Source organism: Limulus polyphemus, unplaced genomic scaffold, assembly GCF_000517525.1.
Source record: "Limulus polyphemus unplaced genomic scaffold, Limulus_polyphemus-2.1.2 Scaffold1177, whole genome shotgun sequence".
NCBI classification, from domain to species: domain Eukaryota; kingdom Metazoa; phylum Arthropoda; class Merostomata; order Xiphosura; family Limulidae; genus Limulus; species Limulus polyphemus.
In genome coordinates this window covers 280,278-296,031 of record NW_013666787.1, presented here as the reverse complement: position 1 = coordinate 296,031, position 15,754 = coordinate 280,278, and the positions used below count along the sequence as shown (strand labels likewise).

At 34.1% G+C, this 15,754-nt stretch overlaps 1 protein-coding gene across 5 annotated transcripts in view; it reads right to left on the bottom strand.

Moving 5' to 3' along the window:
• LOC106462474 (endoplasmic reticulum mannosyl-oligosaccharide 1,2-alpha-mannosidase-like) overlaps window positions 1–15,754 on the bottom strand; it is a 29,135-nt gene that overhangs the window by 2,997 nt on the left and 10,384 nt on the right. For all 5 annotated transcript variants that reach the window (XM_022389750.1, XM_013922400.2, XM_022389749.1 and 2 more), the window contains 5 exons: window positions 11,938–12,086; window positions 9,359–9,547; window positions 8,696–8,883; window positions 1,306–1,429; window positions 688–882 (listed from right to left, as the gene is read on the bottom strand). In XM_022389750.1, the coding sequence (XP_022245458.1) occupies window positions 688–882; window positions 1,306–1,429; window positions 8,696–8,883; window positions 9,359–9,547; window positions 11,938–12,086 (845 nt within the window). The remainder of the gene's footprint in view (window positions 1–687; window positions 883–1,305; window positions 1,430–8,695; window positions 8,884–9,358; window positions 9,548–11,937; window positions 12,087–15,754) is intronic.

The following is a 15,754-nucleotide window of genomic DNA, read 5'->3' as shown; positions in this document are numbered from 1 at the left end:
CACCAACATACTGAAAAAGAAACATTTTGGCACTTCAGTGTTTTGAAATATCATATGAGTAATAAATGTTCAAACTGAGAGTGCTCTGCTAAGGTTCTTATTACCATACGAGTAATAAATGTTCAAACTGAGAGTGCTCTGCTAAGGTCCTTATTACCATATGAGTAATAAATGTTCAAACTGAGAGTGCTCTGCTAAGGTCCTTATTACCATACGAGTAATAAATGTTCAAACTGAGAGTGCTCTGCTAAGGTCCTTATTACCATACGAGTAATAACTGTTCAAACTGAGAGTGCTCTGCTAAGGTCCTTATTACCATATGAGTAATAAATGTTCAAACTGAGGGTGCTCTGCTAAGGTTCTTATTACCATATGAGTAATAAATGTTCAAACTGAGAGTGCTCTGCTAAGGTCCTTATTACCATATGAGTAATAAATGTTCAAACTGAGGGTGCTCTGCTAAGGTCCTTATTACCATATGAGTAATAAATGTTCAAACTGAGAGTGCTCTGCTAAGGTCCTTATACTTTTAAATATTTTTATTCTTCAAGCATTGCTAAAAGTATATAAACCAAGGAGTTATTTGAAAACAAAAAAGTAGGGATCTTATCATTTAGGGTAGGGAAAACAACTGTCGCATTATTGATCATTTCTAGTCAAGAGAGGTTTGATGATTGTAAGACTCACCTTGATGATAATATCTGATGATTTTTCATTTTTCAGGTTGAAGTGGGCAATTTCAGGACTCAGAAAAGTTGCAGTATTGGCATACATTTGATAGCAGGTGTTTATTAGTTGCTCAGCAAGCCTAAGGTGGGAAATTGGCATTCCATAATGATAACCAAGAACAAGGGTCCCAGAGAGGAAGCAAACCAGGTGGTCCTAATTTGCATAGAAAACAAAAAAGTAACTTAAATATTCTCAGAAAGAGTAAAGATTATTTACTGCAATGTTATAAGGGCATGAGAAACAAAATGTATATGCATCAGGTGATTATAAGAAGTACAGAGAAAACATATGTCAATTATATGGACCATGATAATATGTGAAACAAAAACTCATGAGGTTTAGATGATCATACAATGAACAGGAAACACATGCAAATTGTACAATTAATAAACAGTATGAGGAGATATGGAAAATAGAAACACACGACTTGGAGGCATATATAAACACAAAATCAAGAATTAAACGCAGTTCGTATATTTATAAGAAGTTAATAAATTCAAACAAATTAGTAAAAAGTAGCCTAAGATGGTTATTAAAGACTTTATATAGAGAAAAGGATCCCCATCATCAACTTGCCATTTTTGGACTATATTTTTTTCCATTTAAGAGTTCACCAACAAACACCAATTGATTTGGTTTACTCTTACGAACAAGGTTTTTCATGACACCTTCAATTGCTTCCATGTAGTCTTCTTTTAACCTGCATACATAAAAGTGCAGTTATATTTTACATTGAACTGATCCATTCTGTTGACTGCTGTAGAAATTAAATAAACAGGCACAATGCAAAATACCTTGGAGTCAAATAGCAGGGGTGGTCACTACAACAATTTTGATTGGATGTGTTTTTTTTTTATAAGTGTACTGTAAATATATATTTCTTATTATTACTCAAATTAAAATTTAGTAAAATTACTGTTGATAATAAAAGTAAATTTCAATGAGCAAGACATAGCATTTTTTTTTTAATTTCTCATAAACATGAGGATAAAATAAAGTTAGGACATTTCCTTTCAAAAACAGGCAACAGTTCTTCATAATGTTTGAAAACTAAAATACAATTACTGAGTATTTCTTTGTAAAACAACATATATGATAAACACCACTCAGTCTCAGAGAGATTATTAATAAATTAAAAAACTTAGTAGTAATGTAAACACATTGCATGACTTGCATAGTGCATACTGTGCATTATTTCTTTGAAGGTATAGGGTACTAATACTAGTAAACAACTTTACATGAACAAGAATTTAATATTATTTCATACTAATGTATTTTGCAAAAAGAAATGAAAAATTCGGAAACACTTTCTTCATACATTAGATGATAATAATATACATACTATCAGTCTTATATACCCTTCAAAATTAACCATAATTGATTTTTTACATTTTTAATGTTTTTTTTATTGTACATATTAGAGATTAGTTGATTGGAAAAGTGAATCTCATTATAATGGAGCTTGTGATGTATACGCCCAAAACTCTGATCTTGGAAACTACCGCACCAATCATGACTGGGTGATATTTTATATCAGTAACTTTATAGCTGAGCAATAAATAAAAAATTTAAATTTTCACAAAAATGATATGTTTCAGATTTAATCAATAACAATTACAAAAAAAAGAAGTAAGTTTCAAATATAAAACAATCAAAAACAAACTTAAAAAAATAATTTGTTTTTCTTTGGTGAAATTCTCACGAGCATTGCAACAAAAAAGCTAGGTACTTTCATTGATAACCACATCTACAAAGAAATACTTCAACAAAATCTACTCTGTGATGTAATGCTGTGATGATAGCTTATTTTTAAACTAAAATTTCAATAAAATCCTTTTTCCCATGGATGGTGAACATTATTGAATGTCAAGTACGACTACGTTGTTCTAGAAATGTCAGACAATTCCAGAACAGACTGTAGGCCCAATAGCCTTTTGCAGGAACTAGCAGTTATACCTGTCTGGAGGGTGGGTACTTCTGCTAGTGAAAATAATGCCTGTGATTATATAACTGACATTTACATGACTGAATTAAAACATAGGTAAACACTTTTTTTTAACACAGATTTTTCTTCATTGCTGCAAACATTCCAACTTAAGTAGAGTGAAAGAAAATTAGTTTGCGTAGCTAGCTAATGAAAGTTTATTCAACTACACAGTGGCAGATTTATCACTACATGCAAAGGGTATGCACCAAAGGCTCCTGATTCAGGAGGGCCCTAAACTATATAAATTAAAAATGTTTATATGCATGTTTCATATTTTATTGCTGTTTTGCCGGACAAGTGAAATTTAGTTAACTAACATCCACAAATGGGAATAATTGCTGCAAGTGTCTTACTAAAGGAAATTTGGCAAATTTAGTTATTTAGTGATTTTTTTTTCTCTTCTAAATCACATTGTGCAGTAAGAAAAATGGAAAGGGTATACCATTCTGGAGAATAAAAAAGAAAGGAACAACAACTAAGGAAAAGCCTACAGAAGCAGAGAGGTGCAATTTCTTGTTTCGTAGAACACCATGCAGCCAAATGGGAAGGAATTAACTGATTTGAGAAAACAACCAACGAAGAAGGTGCTGATGAATTTTGTGATGATCAAATAAATACAGCCTCAACTACCAGTATTGATCCAACCTGAAATTGAAAAATATTCAAGTCCAGCTATTAACTACTCACAAAATATTGCTTTATGGCCAGGTATAATTACTAACAAAGTTATTGATTATTACATAATAAATAAACCCAAAAATATTGGAGACATGAGGGAATTAGAAGCTATTTTTGAAGTCTGCAAGAACAGCATTTTTATCAGATTGTGTAAACTGTAAAAGAAAAATGGAAATAGCTTGTCTACATGCACTACATGTAAATTTGTATATTGTTACATTTGCAAATTATTCCCAAATAGGAAAGTAAGACTTGCAAGTAAATTTGATTATATATTTTTGTGACTGGAAAAATGTCCAAAGCAAACTGACTGAGCATGAAATAACTAATTTCAGTCATATTGATATGAAGTTTTGAAACACGTGGTAGCTACTGTAAAATTGTTGTCTAAATTAGGATTAGGATTTAGAAGCCACGATAAATGCTGAAATTCAAAAAGAAAAGGTAATTATTTAAGTTGTCTTGAGTATCTTATCAAATATAATGATTTTTCAAAACATCATTTGGAACACTTAAATAATTGGAGTCATGTAATTACAAGTTATTTATCACAACAAACTTGTGACAAGTTCATAAAATTAATGGCATCAGCTTAAATTCAAAAACAAAGAGTAAAGTGTAATTTATTTTTCAATAGTTATTGATTCAACACCAGACATAAGTCATATTGATTAATTTACTATTATAATGAGATATATTGGGAAAGATGGGCAAGTAAGAGAGATTTTTTGCATTTATTCCTATAAAATTTCACACTACCAAATACTTAGAGGAAGTTGTGACAAATACCTTGCAAGTATTAAATCTAGACATCAAAAACTTTAGAGGACAAACCTATAATAATCCTTCAAATATGGTTGGAAGATATTCAGGACTTAAGCAAGAATTAAAAAGCAAGCAGCATCAGCCTTATTTATACGTCGTGTTAGCCATTCATTAAACCAAAACTAGCAGAACCATGTTCTGAAGCAGAATTATTTTTATCTGCTTCTATACAAAGATGGAACAATCTTATGGATTGCCTAGGAAAGAATACAGCATTAAAAAAAGTATGCAAGACCAGATGGTCTGCAGAAACAGATGCTGTTTATGCTCTTAAAAACAATTTTTGCAATATCAAGGAAGCTCTTTTGAAAATTAGTGAAACTCCTGCACAAAAAATTAACACTAGAATAGAAGATACATCTTTAATTAAAATTTGATGATTACACAGGCCTGCAATGGTTTTATTGTCTTTGAAATTTTTACATGTTCTATGGTAATTCCTGTACGGCGTTTCCAAAAATGATATCCATTTTTCTCCATACATACAGATTTTTGACAAAACGTCATAATGCAATAAATAAAAGAAAGACCTCAACACATAGTTTTGAGACTAAAAGACATAGATTTCACACATACAAAAAACCAGGATGAGGATGCTACAGGTGAAAGGTCATTTGCTGTGTCAAAAAGAGTAAAGAACTATTTATGGAACAAGATATCCCAAGATCTATTTATCTTGTGAACATAGAAAATGAGGAATTAGAGCACATGAATTACGAATTAATTATTGACCAGTTTGCAGTTCAAAAAGTCAGGAAAGCTTTGATATGAGGTAGGTATTTATTCTTTATTTGTTTGAGTTTATATTATTAAATATATATATAATACAATATAAGTTACTAAATCACACCATTATGAATTATCTAAATGATTATGCCAATAGTAATACTACCAATAGGGGCCCAAACTTGAATAATTTTACTTGTGATGAAAGAAATTAATATTCAGGTAAATCCTATCATAACTTCTTGAAAATCAAAGTATTTCGAATGTAATAAAGTATGGTTTTTAAGTCTGATATTTTAACAGTTACAAACATTATAATTTTCCTATACTGAAAATGTATTTCAAGAGGTACTTACTTTTTCTCACATAAATAGGAGTGTGACACACCCTTCTGATGCATGTAAGTCCCTCTATTCAATTCTATTGAACTATCACATCGAGTTTTGGCAGAAAATGGAAGCACCCCGATAAAAACCAGGCATGAAGATAGAGGATGTGAAGGGCTGGATGAAATGCTGATGACCGAGGTTGACGTAGAAGGGGTGGAGTAAGAGGAAGAGGTAATGGTGGGGCAGATTGGAGCTGGAGCAGCCGCAGAAACCATGGTTATTCCAGCCAGTGAGTTGCAATCAGAAGGACCTGATACAGAGTGGTATGGATGATCAAAATCACCCTGGGAACAAGACGGATGGGAGAATACATGTAAAGGTATTTGTTGTTCTGATCTTGACTGAATGCATCGACAGCTAGTGCAAGTGGATGAGGAACCAGAGACCAAAACAAATGTAAATTGGTATTGAGTGGTGTGGAAGATGAGTGGATAGAGACACCACTCTAGTGGATAAACTTTGTCAAGATGGGAAAGACAATTCATGACAAGATTGAATGCACCCAGAACATGGCAAGCAAGGAGACACATACTGAACATGTGGGCCAAAAAAAGGAGATCTAAGGTTTTACCACAAATGCCACCCTTGTGAGTGATATAAGCCACCACTGTAGAATTGCCGGAATGGATCATAACCAGACAATTTCTGGCAAGAAGAAGAAAATGATCCAAAGCACAAGGTACTGCTAAAAGCTCCAGGATGTTGATATAGTAAGATCGCTCAACAAGTGATCACATACCTGAAGCTTCCTGCTGATTGGGGCACCCCCAACCCTGGAGGGAAACATCCATGAAGATATGCAAATCTGGATGCAGGGGAGGAAGCAGAACATCCACTGACATGTGAGGCCTGTTTGACCACCAGTGCAGATTGTCAACAAGAGTAGAAGGAAGGGAAATAGGAGCTTCTAATGGAACCAGTGCACAGTTCCACTGGTTGTGCAGGGCCTACTGAAGAGAATTCATATGCACCCAACCCCAGGGAATATGGGCTTTCATAGAAGACCATATACCCAAAAGTGATAGAACATCATGAGCAGTAATAGAGGGAGTAGTAAGGGCATGGAGTTGAATAGAAGAAGGTCGGGTTCGACTGAGATGAGTTGATAAAAACACCCAAGTGGACAAGTTATTGGGTTGGTATAAGGAATGACTTCTCCAACTTTATTAACAAACCCCCACGAGCTGCCTCCAGGAGCAGCAGATGAGTGTGGTTGGACTATTGTTCAGAACAAGCTAACAAAAACAAGTTGTCCATGTAATGGTGTAAGTGCAACCCCCAAGTATGCATATGTCAGGCGAAAGCCTTGACCACTCATCAAAAGAAATATGGGGCCAAAGATAGCACCTCGACGGATGAGATATTGGAATATACAAATAAGCATTTGTCATGTCTACCTTGGTCATCCATAAACCTGAAGAAAAAGCCCACTTGAGGGTGAGAAAAGACTCCATGATAAATCGGGGCAGAATGAAAAAGTGATTGAGGCAGGACAAATCAATCACAAGCTGCTAGTCCCCAGTTTTCTTGAATACTATAAACAGCCTGAAATAAAAACCTGGAGAAGGATGAGTTACAGGTTTGATGGCTTTGTGGGAAAGAAGATTTTGTACTGCCTCCAAAAGACACTGACTGGTGTTAGGATCCCAAGGCAACAGAAAAGATATGGGTACCGTAGTCAATGAAGGAGGGGAAAGGAAGTAGATGACACAGCAAAATCAGGTGGAGGAAAAAGGCAGTCAAATTCGTAGTCAGCCCAAACAGGTTCGGCATATTCAGGAGAAATATGAACAACATCAGGAGAAGGAGGTTGACTCATATAATGATCAATCTCACAGCGGATGAGAGCCAATAATTCCATACCCAAGTTATCCACTTGCAACCTGTGTAAATGTGCTGGTAGATGGTATTACCTCAGAAGTGGTAACTTAGACTTTGGAATTCATTGTGAACAATAAATGATCAAAGACAACAGCGTCAGAATAAAGAAATGAAACTGGAAAAAAATAAGTTTTCTTTAAGTTCACAAGCTGTTTCAAAATTGAAAAGATTTTCACTTCAGAATGAATAGCAAAAAAAAAAAAAGCATAAACTTTAATGAAAAAAAAAAAACACAATTGAAGAGAACAATAAAAAACGTCTTGACACAAGCACTGCCAAACGAGAAGTGATAGTTTGGTAGAACTGAATAGAGGGAGTCACATGCGTAAGGAGGGTGTGTCGCACTCCTATTCGTGGAGGGTTTCACATAATGATTTACATACAAGATGCAGTTGAATCATGTTGAACTTAGGGTACATGGAAAAATGTTTTACATATAGAAGATAGCACTGAATGAGAATAGCTATTTATGTAAGAGGTAAGTACTGTATCGGAAAAACAATTACTTTATATGCTGGCATATAAGGCGACCCCCAAATTTTCAAGTTAAAATGTAGGTTTTGGGCTATACTCACCGTACAAGACGACCCCCCCCCCAAATTGTGCTAATTTTTAAGGTTACAGTTGTGTTTTTGGTTTAACGTCACCAGAAAAAAACAGTGGGGAGATATTGTTGGTTAACTATCACAATCTGCAATACCTCATGAGTGGGTGCTGTGTTTTCAGTAGCTGATGACTGTGTTAGTATTGTTTACACCAATCTTCGTTCCAGTATAAATTTAAATCATTTATTACAGTGCATTAGTTGCTTCTTTAGAATCTGAGTGAAAAGAAAGTATATGCTTACTGAATATATTTAATAAATTCAAAACAATACATTTTATAAGTACTTTTATTACACTACACTTTTATTATTTTATTATAATAATGTGAATTATGTTGTTTCCGTAGAAAATATTTGTGTTGGTAGTTACCAAGACAGGTATTAGCCTACTGTCAACCAAAACCCCATGCTAACAACTTACCGTACACCACAGAATTTAAGGTTCACATTTTATACCCAGAGTATAAGACGACCCCCAATTTTTGGGTGGATTTTTTAAGGTTAAAAGGTCGCCTTATATGCCGACATATACGGTACACTGAGGTTTCATAACAATTCTACCAGCTAATACCTTTTTCAGAAATTGTAGAGCATAATGAAAGGATTTAGACATTTTGGAAATAAAGTTGGAGAAAACAACCTTTACTCTCCAGATAGTAATAAAAAACACAATGAACAAAAGTTTCGTACACTTTAGAAATAGTCTATGGAGAAATGGAGGTGAAACATAGTTGTAACAAAGAATTCAAATACATCAATTTTATGAGTCTTGGAGAAAAAGAGAGAGAATAAAACTATTTTTGTTTCTGTAAATAAGGCATGAATTATAGAAAAAATGAAGTTTTTTTTAATCATAATTTTAACACCTTTACCTACCATGTTATGTTTCTTCCAGTTTGAATCCACTGCTTCAAAAGGTATTCATAATAAGTATCTGCTCGAGCTCCAAGAGTGATAGTGGATCGAGTACGAAACTTACCCGTATCAGTATTAATAAACATTGGCACAAGTCCATCCTTTTTGGGCAAAGTATGCAAGTGTTTGGAAACGTGAAAAGCTGCTTCCTGATAAAGAAACTTTCCAGTAGAGATGTGATTTTTTCTAAACTTACACTTATTTACAATATGATGTATTTATAAAGAAAGTAAGTGATTCGAAATTTAGCTGTAATGTTATTTTTGATTTATTAGTCTTAGATAAAACTTTTCTTCTGTTTGAATTACTTTCAACCCAATTCATGAGATTACAAACACAAAAAATACAAAGTGGTTACAGTATTAGGTTATAAAAATCACAGATAAAATCTGGGTTTTGTTAAACTTAATAAAATTTACCTCACAGAAGTGGATAAGTATATCTTAACCTTTGCTGAAAATTAGCAACAATTTCTAAACTTGCAAAAAATTCTTAAACAAGAAATAAATGTATTACCTATTCTGCAAACATTAACACTGACAAACAAGAGTATTTTTATAGTAAAAACGAAACAATCACAAATAAACAATCTTGTAATATAAAAGATATCACTATAGCCCTAACCTCATACTCAGTTCTGCCAGTTACACGACTGAGATCTCGAAACTCCAGTTGAATAGTGGACACTTCAGACACAGAGCTGTCAATGCTCCATGAAGGAGGGTGAACAGTGCCAGACTGTAGATTAACATCAGAGTAAGGAACACCAGACTGAGTCTTAAAGCAGGGCATTAGACGGTTCCCAATGTCAATCTTTTACATGATTATATAAATTTAAACCATAAGTATATACTAAATATATAACCCACAAAATTAATATATACTGAAGATGCTTATACATTTAATAAGTATCAAACAGCTTCAAAACTAATGAGTAATAGTAAAAAATAAAAATAATAATAATAATAACATATATATATATATATATAAAATTTCAATTAATCCAATGTTCTTTAGTGAAATAAATTGCAGGAATAAAATGGAATCAACAGAAGAAATAACATGAAATAAATAGTTGGAATAATGTGGAATTAATAGTAGGAATAACTTGGAATCAACAGTAGAAATAGACTGAATAATGAAAAAACAGTAAGCTTTTCAGAATCATTAATAAACAGAATCATTAGTAAACACCCAAGAAAGACACTCAAACTTTTTATTCCTATCTCTTACAGCTACATCACACTTATACTTACTAGTGAGAGCTAAGAAAAAAACTGCTATGGAAAAACAAGACTCTAATTGACCAAACAAATCTCAAAGGATTTTAATCAATTTCTGTTCATGTTAAAGCACACTGTTTTAATTTACTGTATTTGGAATATGAGAAAAATGTGGTTAAACACAGAATTCATCATTAAAGGTTCCACACAAAGGCAAAGCTTCTGCACAACATAAACTAACATGCAGGTAACTAATCGGCATAATTCTGTCAATGCTATGGCTTTATTAAATGCAAATACTAAGGCAAAATTTTAATTTTTTGAATACTATGGTACAATGTAGCTGTCAGGACTAAACTGATTTTTTTAATTATAGTAATTTATGAAAAAGTTTAACATGAGTATTCTCTTTATGGTAAAGCTAATAAAGCTATCTGTTACCATCACTAATTTTGAACTAATAACCAGAGGAAAGACTGCCAGTCAACAGCACCCCACCACCCACCATCTACACTAAGGAATTTACTGTCACTTTTATGATGCACCCATAGCTAAAAGTGTGAGGAATATTTTATGGTATTGCATGGATTCAAACCCAGCTCGCCAGCTCTGAAATCCAGAGTTCTACCACATGGAAAATCCATGCCCCTAACATGAGTAATGCACTGTGATATTTACAGTTATAAAATGGTTTTATTGGATGTTTCAATGTGAGGCTAAAAGTAATGAAATAAAAGACTTTCATTTGAAATAAGCATGATAAGTGAGCCTGTGAAAGAATAATTTTGGGTAGATCTTAATTACCACTGCAAACCTCAGTTTGGTAAATTATTATAGAGTCATCTATCTATCCATGAAAGTCAACATAACTATATTAACCTTTTGCAAGTGTTAAAAAAAAAGGTATAATTTTCACCAATTTATTTAAAGAATAATTTTAGTTAAGAAAAATATATTCATATAGAATATGCAAATGGTAAATATAGAAGTACTTTTAAAAATGTATAAATGAAGTTGAACTTGTGTAAAATTTTAATGGTGTGAAAAAGGTATGAAAAGTTTCCTTAAATAATAACTTAATATTAAATGGTACACTTTACTAGAGATTAGATATCTATAGACAATCATATTTATATGAACAAAAAAAATAATTTCCAAGAAGGATACTTCAAAAAATATTTTGAGGGAGGTAGTTAGATTAATATTCTACTTCTTTCTTAATGCAACTTTCCCATGTAGGTGTTAATATTTCAGCCAGTTCTTTGTGTACTGACCACTATTATTAGCTGAAACATTTACTGACCAAAACTATTAAGATATATTTACATAGTTCATCCATCAATAATTCAAGCCTTATTATTGCCTGAGGCACACAAGTACTTTCTATGTAATCACTGACAATATCAAAATACTTGACTGCCAACAACTGGTAAAAGTTATAATTTTTCTATAATTACAACATTAATCTACACCAACAAATAATACTTATGTTCTTGTACCGCTACTTGACTTTATCTATATTTAGCAGGAACATGAACTGGATCAAAGGGATCACATAATAATATAATCGAAATTGACTCAAATAACTATATGCTATTTTTACCACCTTTACTAAAACATATGTAACATTTATCTGGTATTATACATGCTAACATCAACCACAGAAGTTCCACAAATTGTAGTTGAAAACATTCAGTTTGTTATGTGGGAGAATAATTCACCCCCTTACAAATAACATCTATATTAGGTAATTTTAAAAGTCATTCTAACTAACTAATCTTCAGCATTTATAAGTATTATGTATGGAGTAACAAATCATCACACTGTTGAAGCCAGAGGTTTGGTATTTTTGGAAAAATACTCAAGATTTTTTAACTACATAATGTCATTAAAAAAAAAAAATGTCTAGTCTACTTTAACGATGGAAATCTTTTGAGGATGGAATCCTCATTTTTAAATTTAAAATTGACCATTACTTACTGCTTTTTCCAAAAATAAGCTATCTTGAGTTAGGTGGTATGTGCTCAAAAGTCCTCCCAGTACACGAATGGTTGTTTCAAAGAAATTCACATCTTTGTTGATATTAAAGTTTAATTTGTTAGCAATCCATTCTCTAGCTTCCTGGAACTCTGTCCAAAAAAGTGATGAAAATTGAAGTTTAATGTTTTTATACCTTTAAATCTACATATAAATAGAGAGTAAATATTCAGGATAAAATAATACAAAGTTCTGATTATTTCTGTTTTTTTTACCCACATTGTTGATCTTTACCAAAGTATCTCTTTCAATAGAAAATCTTTTAATCTATTAACTCTTTGATATTTGGGCTTTAAATTGTTTTGAAATGATAAAATATTTTAGACTTTATATGTTGTTATTTGTAATAATTAATAATTAACACCTGCGTATTCCTTAGAGGCTTAAACTTTTTGAATGCTCAGGAATATCAATTAAGTGAACACCTTAAAGTAAAAGATTAAACTCAATCAAAAGTTAATGTTTTCTAAACTGAAAATGTATTTCCAATAATACTTACCTCCATTGACACTATAGCTATTTCTCGATCTCCAGGGTTTCCACTCTTTCCCCATCTAAACATTGAAAACACTTGCTCCAGTCTTTTCTACCCTACTCAAATGCCCTTGGCAAATTCTAATTTGCAAAATTCTCCACCAACTTCAATGCACCCTCTATCTAGGTACTGTATATAAGCACCTCATTCAGCGAATGTAATCACTTTTTCGAGATATAAACTGGCTTTTAGTAGGGAGGTAGGGCAGGAGAATGTCAGCAGAGGTAAGTATTATTGGAAATACATTTTCAGTTTAGGAAAATGTTAACTTCCAAAACAAACTTACCTCCATTGACACTATAGCTAGAATCTCACATTAAGAAGGTGGAGGGGCTGGTGTAGGCATGAACCATACAGAAAGCATCTGTATAGAACAGGAGTGTACCAAGATAAAGATTGTACAAGAGTGGGGGAACTGCACTACAGCACAGGAATGCTCTTCACCTGAATCTCAGTTCCTATATCAAAGGTGAAATAGAATATGAGTAATCGTCAGTATAAGCCAGCCCCAACCAGATAGCCGAGGTTCCACAACTCGGGGGTTGGAATTAAGGGGTTATGGTACCTATATCCCACATTGGTGGCTAGGGCTATTGGACCGCAATGTTATATATATATATGTATACTTTTGATTGGATCCCAACCTGTAGCCATAGAGTGATGCATTTTGCACCACCGGAATCACGATGAGAAAGTAAGCAACACTGAAGTGGACAAACTTTCTCCTACACCTGAAGAAGTCCAAAAGCACTCTAGGCTCGGAATATCGGGATGTTGTATGCCATATTCAACCATTGGAACATAACTTATCCAGTCTGGAATTATGAACATTCATCCTCACTTCCCAACTAAGTGGGCAAGGAGTATTCTGCTTGCCCCTAGAATTATGGAGAGGACATGGAATCTGTGCTGAACCAAGTACGTAGGATTGGACCACTTTGCATTCAAAATTATGAGGAGATAGTGGGCATCTGTCCGTGAACAATATACAAAACCAATATTGATCAAAGAGAAGGCCATGCACCCCCAACTGGATAGCTTGATGTCAAATCTGAACCGGAATTACAAGTAGGATCCCGTGGAGATTGGTGCCACTCCTACTGACATCTGGAAAAAACATCCAGGGACCAGAGTAGGAGAGCCCCCAAGAGTCGAGGAACACACTCAAACACTCTGGAGGAAAAGCCTCTGTCTGCCAGCCCAGTAACTAGAAACTGGGGTTGGTAAGTACTCCCAAGCTCCACTAATAATCTAAGGGGGTAATACGTATCGTGGGACTCCTGAGGAACAGTGCAATAGGTGAACCAAGTTCCTTATATTTTTAAAAGCAAACCGACCCTGATTTATTCAACTTGAAGATTGGCATTCAACCTGCGATCCCCTTGAGCTTTACTCATGATAGTCCATAATAATAAGGTAACACCATCTGGTAGGTGCCTAGGTGGTCTTATGGAACACCCCATTTCAACAGAGCCTATTGCAACCTGTAGTAATTATAGTAAAAGTGGTTACTAGCACGGAATTGAAAACAGAAAGCATACCTGCCTGGGCAACACTCACCAGAGAGTGGGATCCAGTGGAAAAATAAAGGGACACTGGAAAAAAAAAAAGAATATATGATTGAGGAAAATACTCACCTCTGATGAAAATCTAACAAATGTGGTCAAAATAGCTGAGGGATTAGTCAAAAACCCTCAGAAGAGGAAACTGCCAGATCATGTAAGTAAAGAGATAGGAAAGTATTAGGAGTAGTCCACATACCAGCCTGCACAATGTCTTCCAGAGGTCAATTCAACTGAGTGGCTAATGATATACAGATATCACAAATCTGGTTAAATGTGACACACAAAAGATTCCTCCCGCTTTTGTGGTTTCTGAAAGGAGAATCTGAGAGTGTTGTTCTGCTAACTGACGAGATAGTGCCAGAAAGAGCCGGTCGTCCATATAATGATGTGTGCACAGACCCAAGGAATGCAGATGACAAAAAAAAAAGTTTGAACAACTCTGCAGAAGACATAAGGTGCTGATGCAAGACCAAAAAGTAGAGCCCTGAATTGCAGCACCTGACCCTTGTGCACAAATCTCAGAAACCTCTAGGAAGATTCCACTATGGGAATATGGAGATAAGCATGGGTAACATCAAACTTGGACATCCAAAACAATGGCACAAAGTGCCATTGTAGGTTGAGAAAAGATTCTATTGTAAAGCGACTAGGATCTAAAAATTGGTTGAGTTGAGACAAATCGATGATTGGACACCAATCTCCTGTCTTCTTAGGTACAACAAATAAATGGGAATAAAATCCCAGAAGAATGGGATCAACCCTCTCTACTGCCCTTTTGACTAACAACTCTCTTATGGCCTGGGAATGAAGCTCCACTCACTGTGGATCTGTTGGAGGTGAAAAGGCAACTGGTTGTGCAGATAATGGTGAAGGATAGTTACCAACACCATTGTCAACTGTCCACCTGAGCCAAAGATCCTCGAAAATATAGATAGACTCTGTTATGGGAACCAATAGACTAGGGATCTGAAGAAGGGGGTTGGGAAATACTATGAGCAGACACTCCCAAATTAGTGCCAGAAAGACGATTAGCCAACGATGATAAAGAAGAATGTAAATGAGCTGAATTAATTTGTGAATCTAATGTCTCTGGAACTCTGGCAAACAAAGAACATGGGACAGAGAAAAAGAGCTTCCTGATGGCAGAAGATGGTAAACAAACACTTTTTAACAAAGGATCTCTACCTAATAAATTCCAACATCAAACCAGCCAGGAAACCAGAGAAAGAACTGAAGAAGACAATCGGTAGATGTCAGCAAAATCCCAAACTTGTCCTCAAATTGCTGAGGGGAACATTGATAGGCTTCCAACAAAGGTTGGATCAAAGATAAATACCTCAGGATAGTTGTGAGAGTAAGATGAATCTGGGAAAACTGTGATCTGTTTAACCTTTTCCATACGGGTCACAGGTAAAAGGCCATGTCATCTCGTTTGTTGACTCACATTCAAAATTTTATTGAACTACTATTACATGAATTTATGTCAATAAGTTTGGTATCAAACTGCAGATTATAATTCACATTTTAGAACTATACATTACTCAATATTAAATATTAAAAAACACAGATAAACATTGATTTTTGTGTGTCACGTGGTATACTGAATGCAGCACTGGTTCAAATTAGATGTTTGTGAAGTCAAATATTAAGTATATAGTTT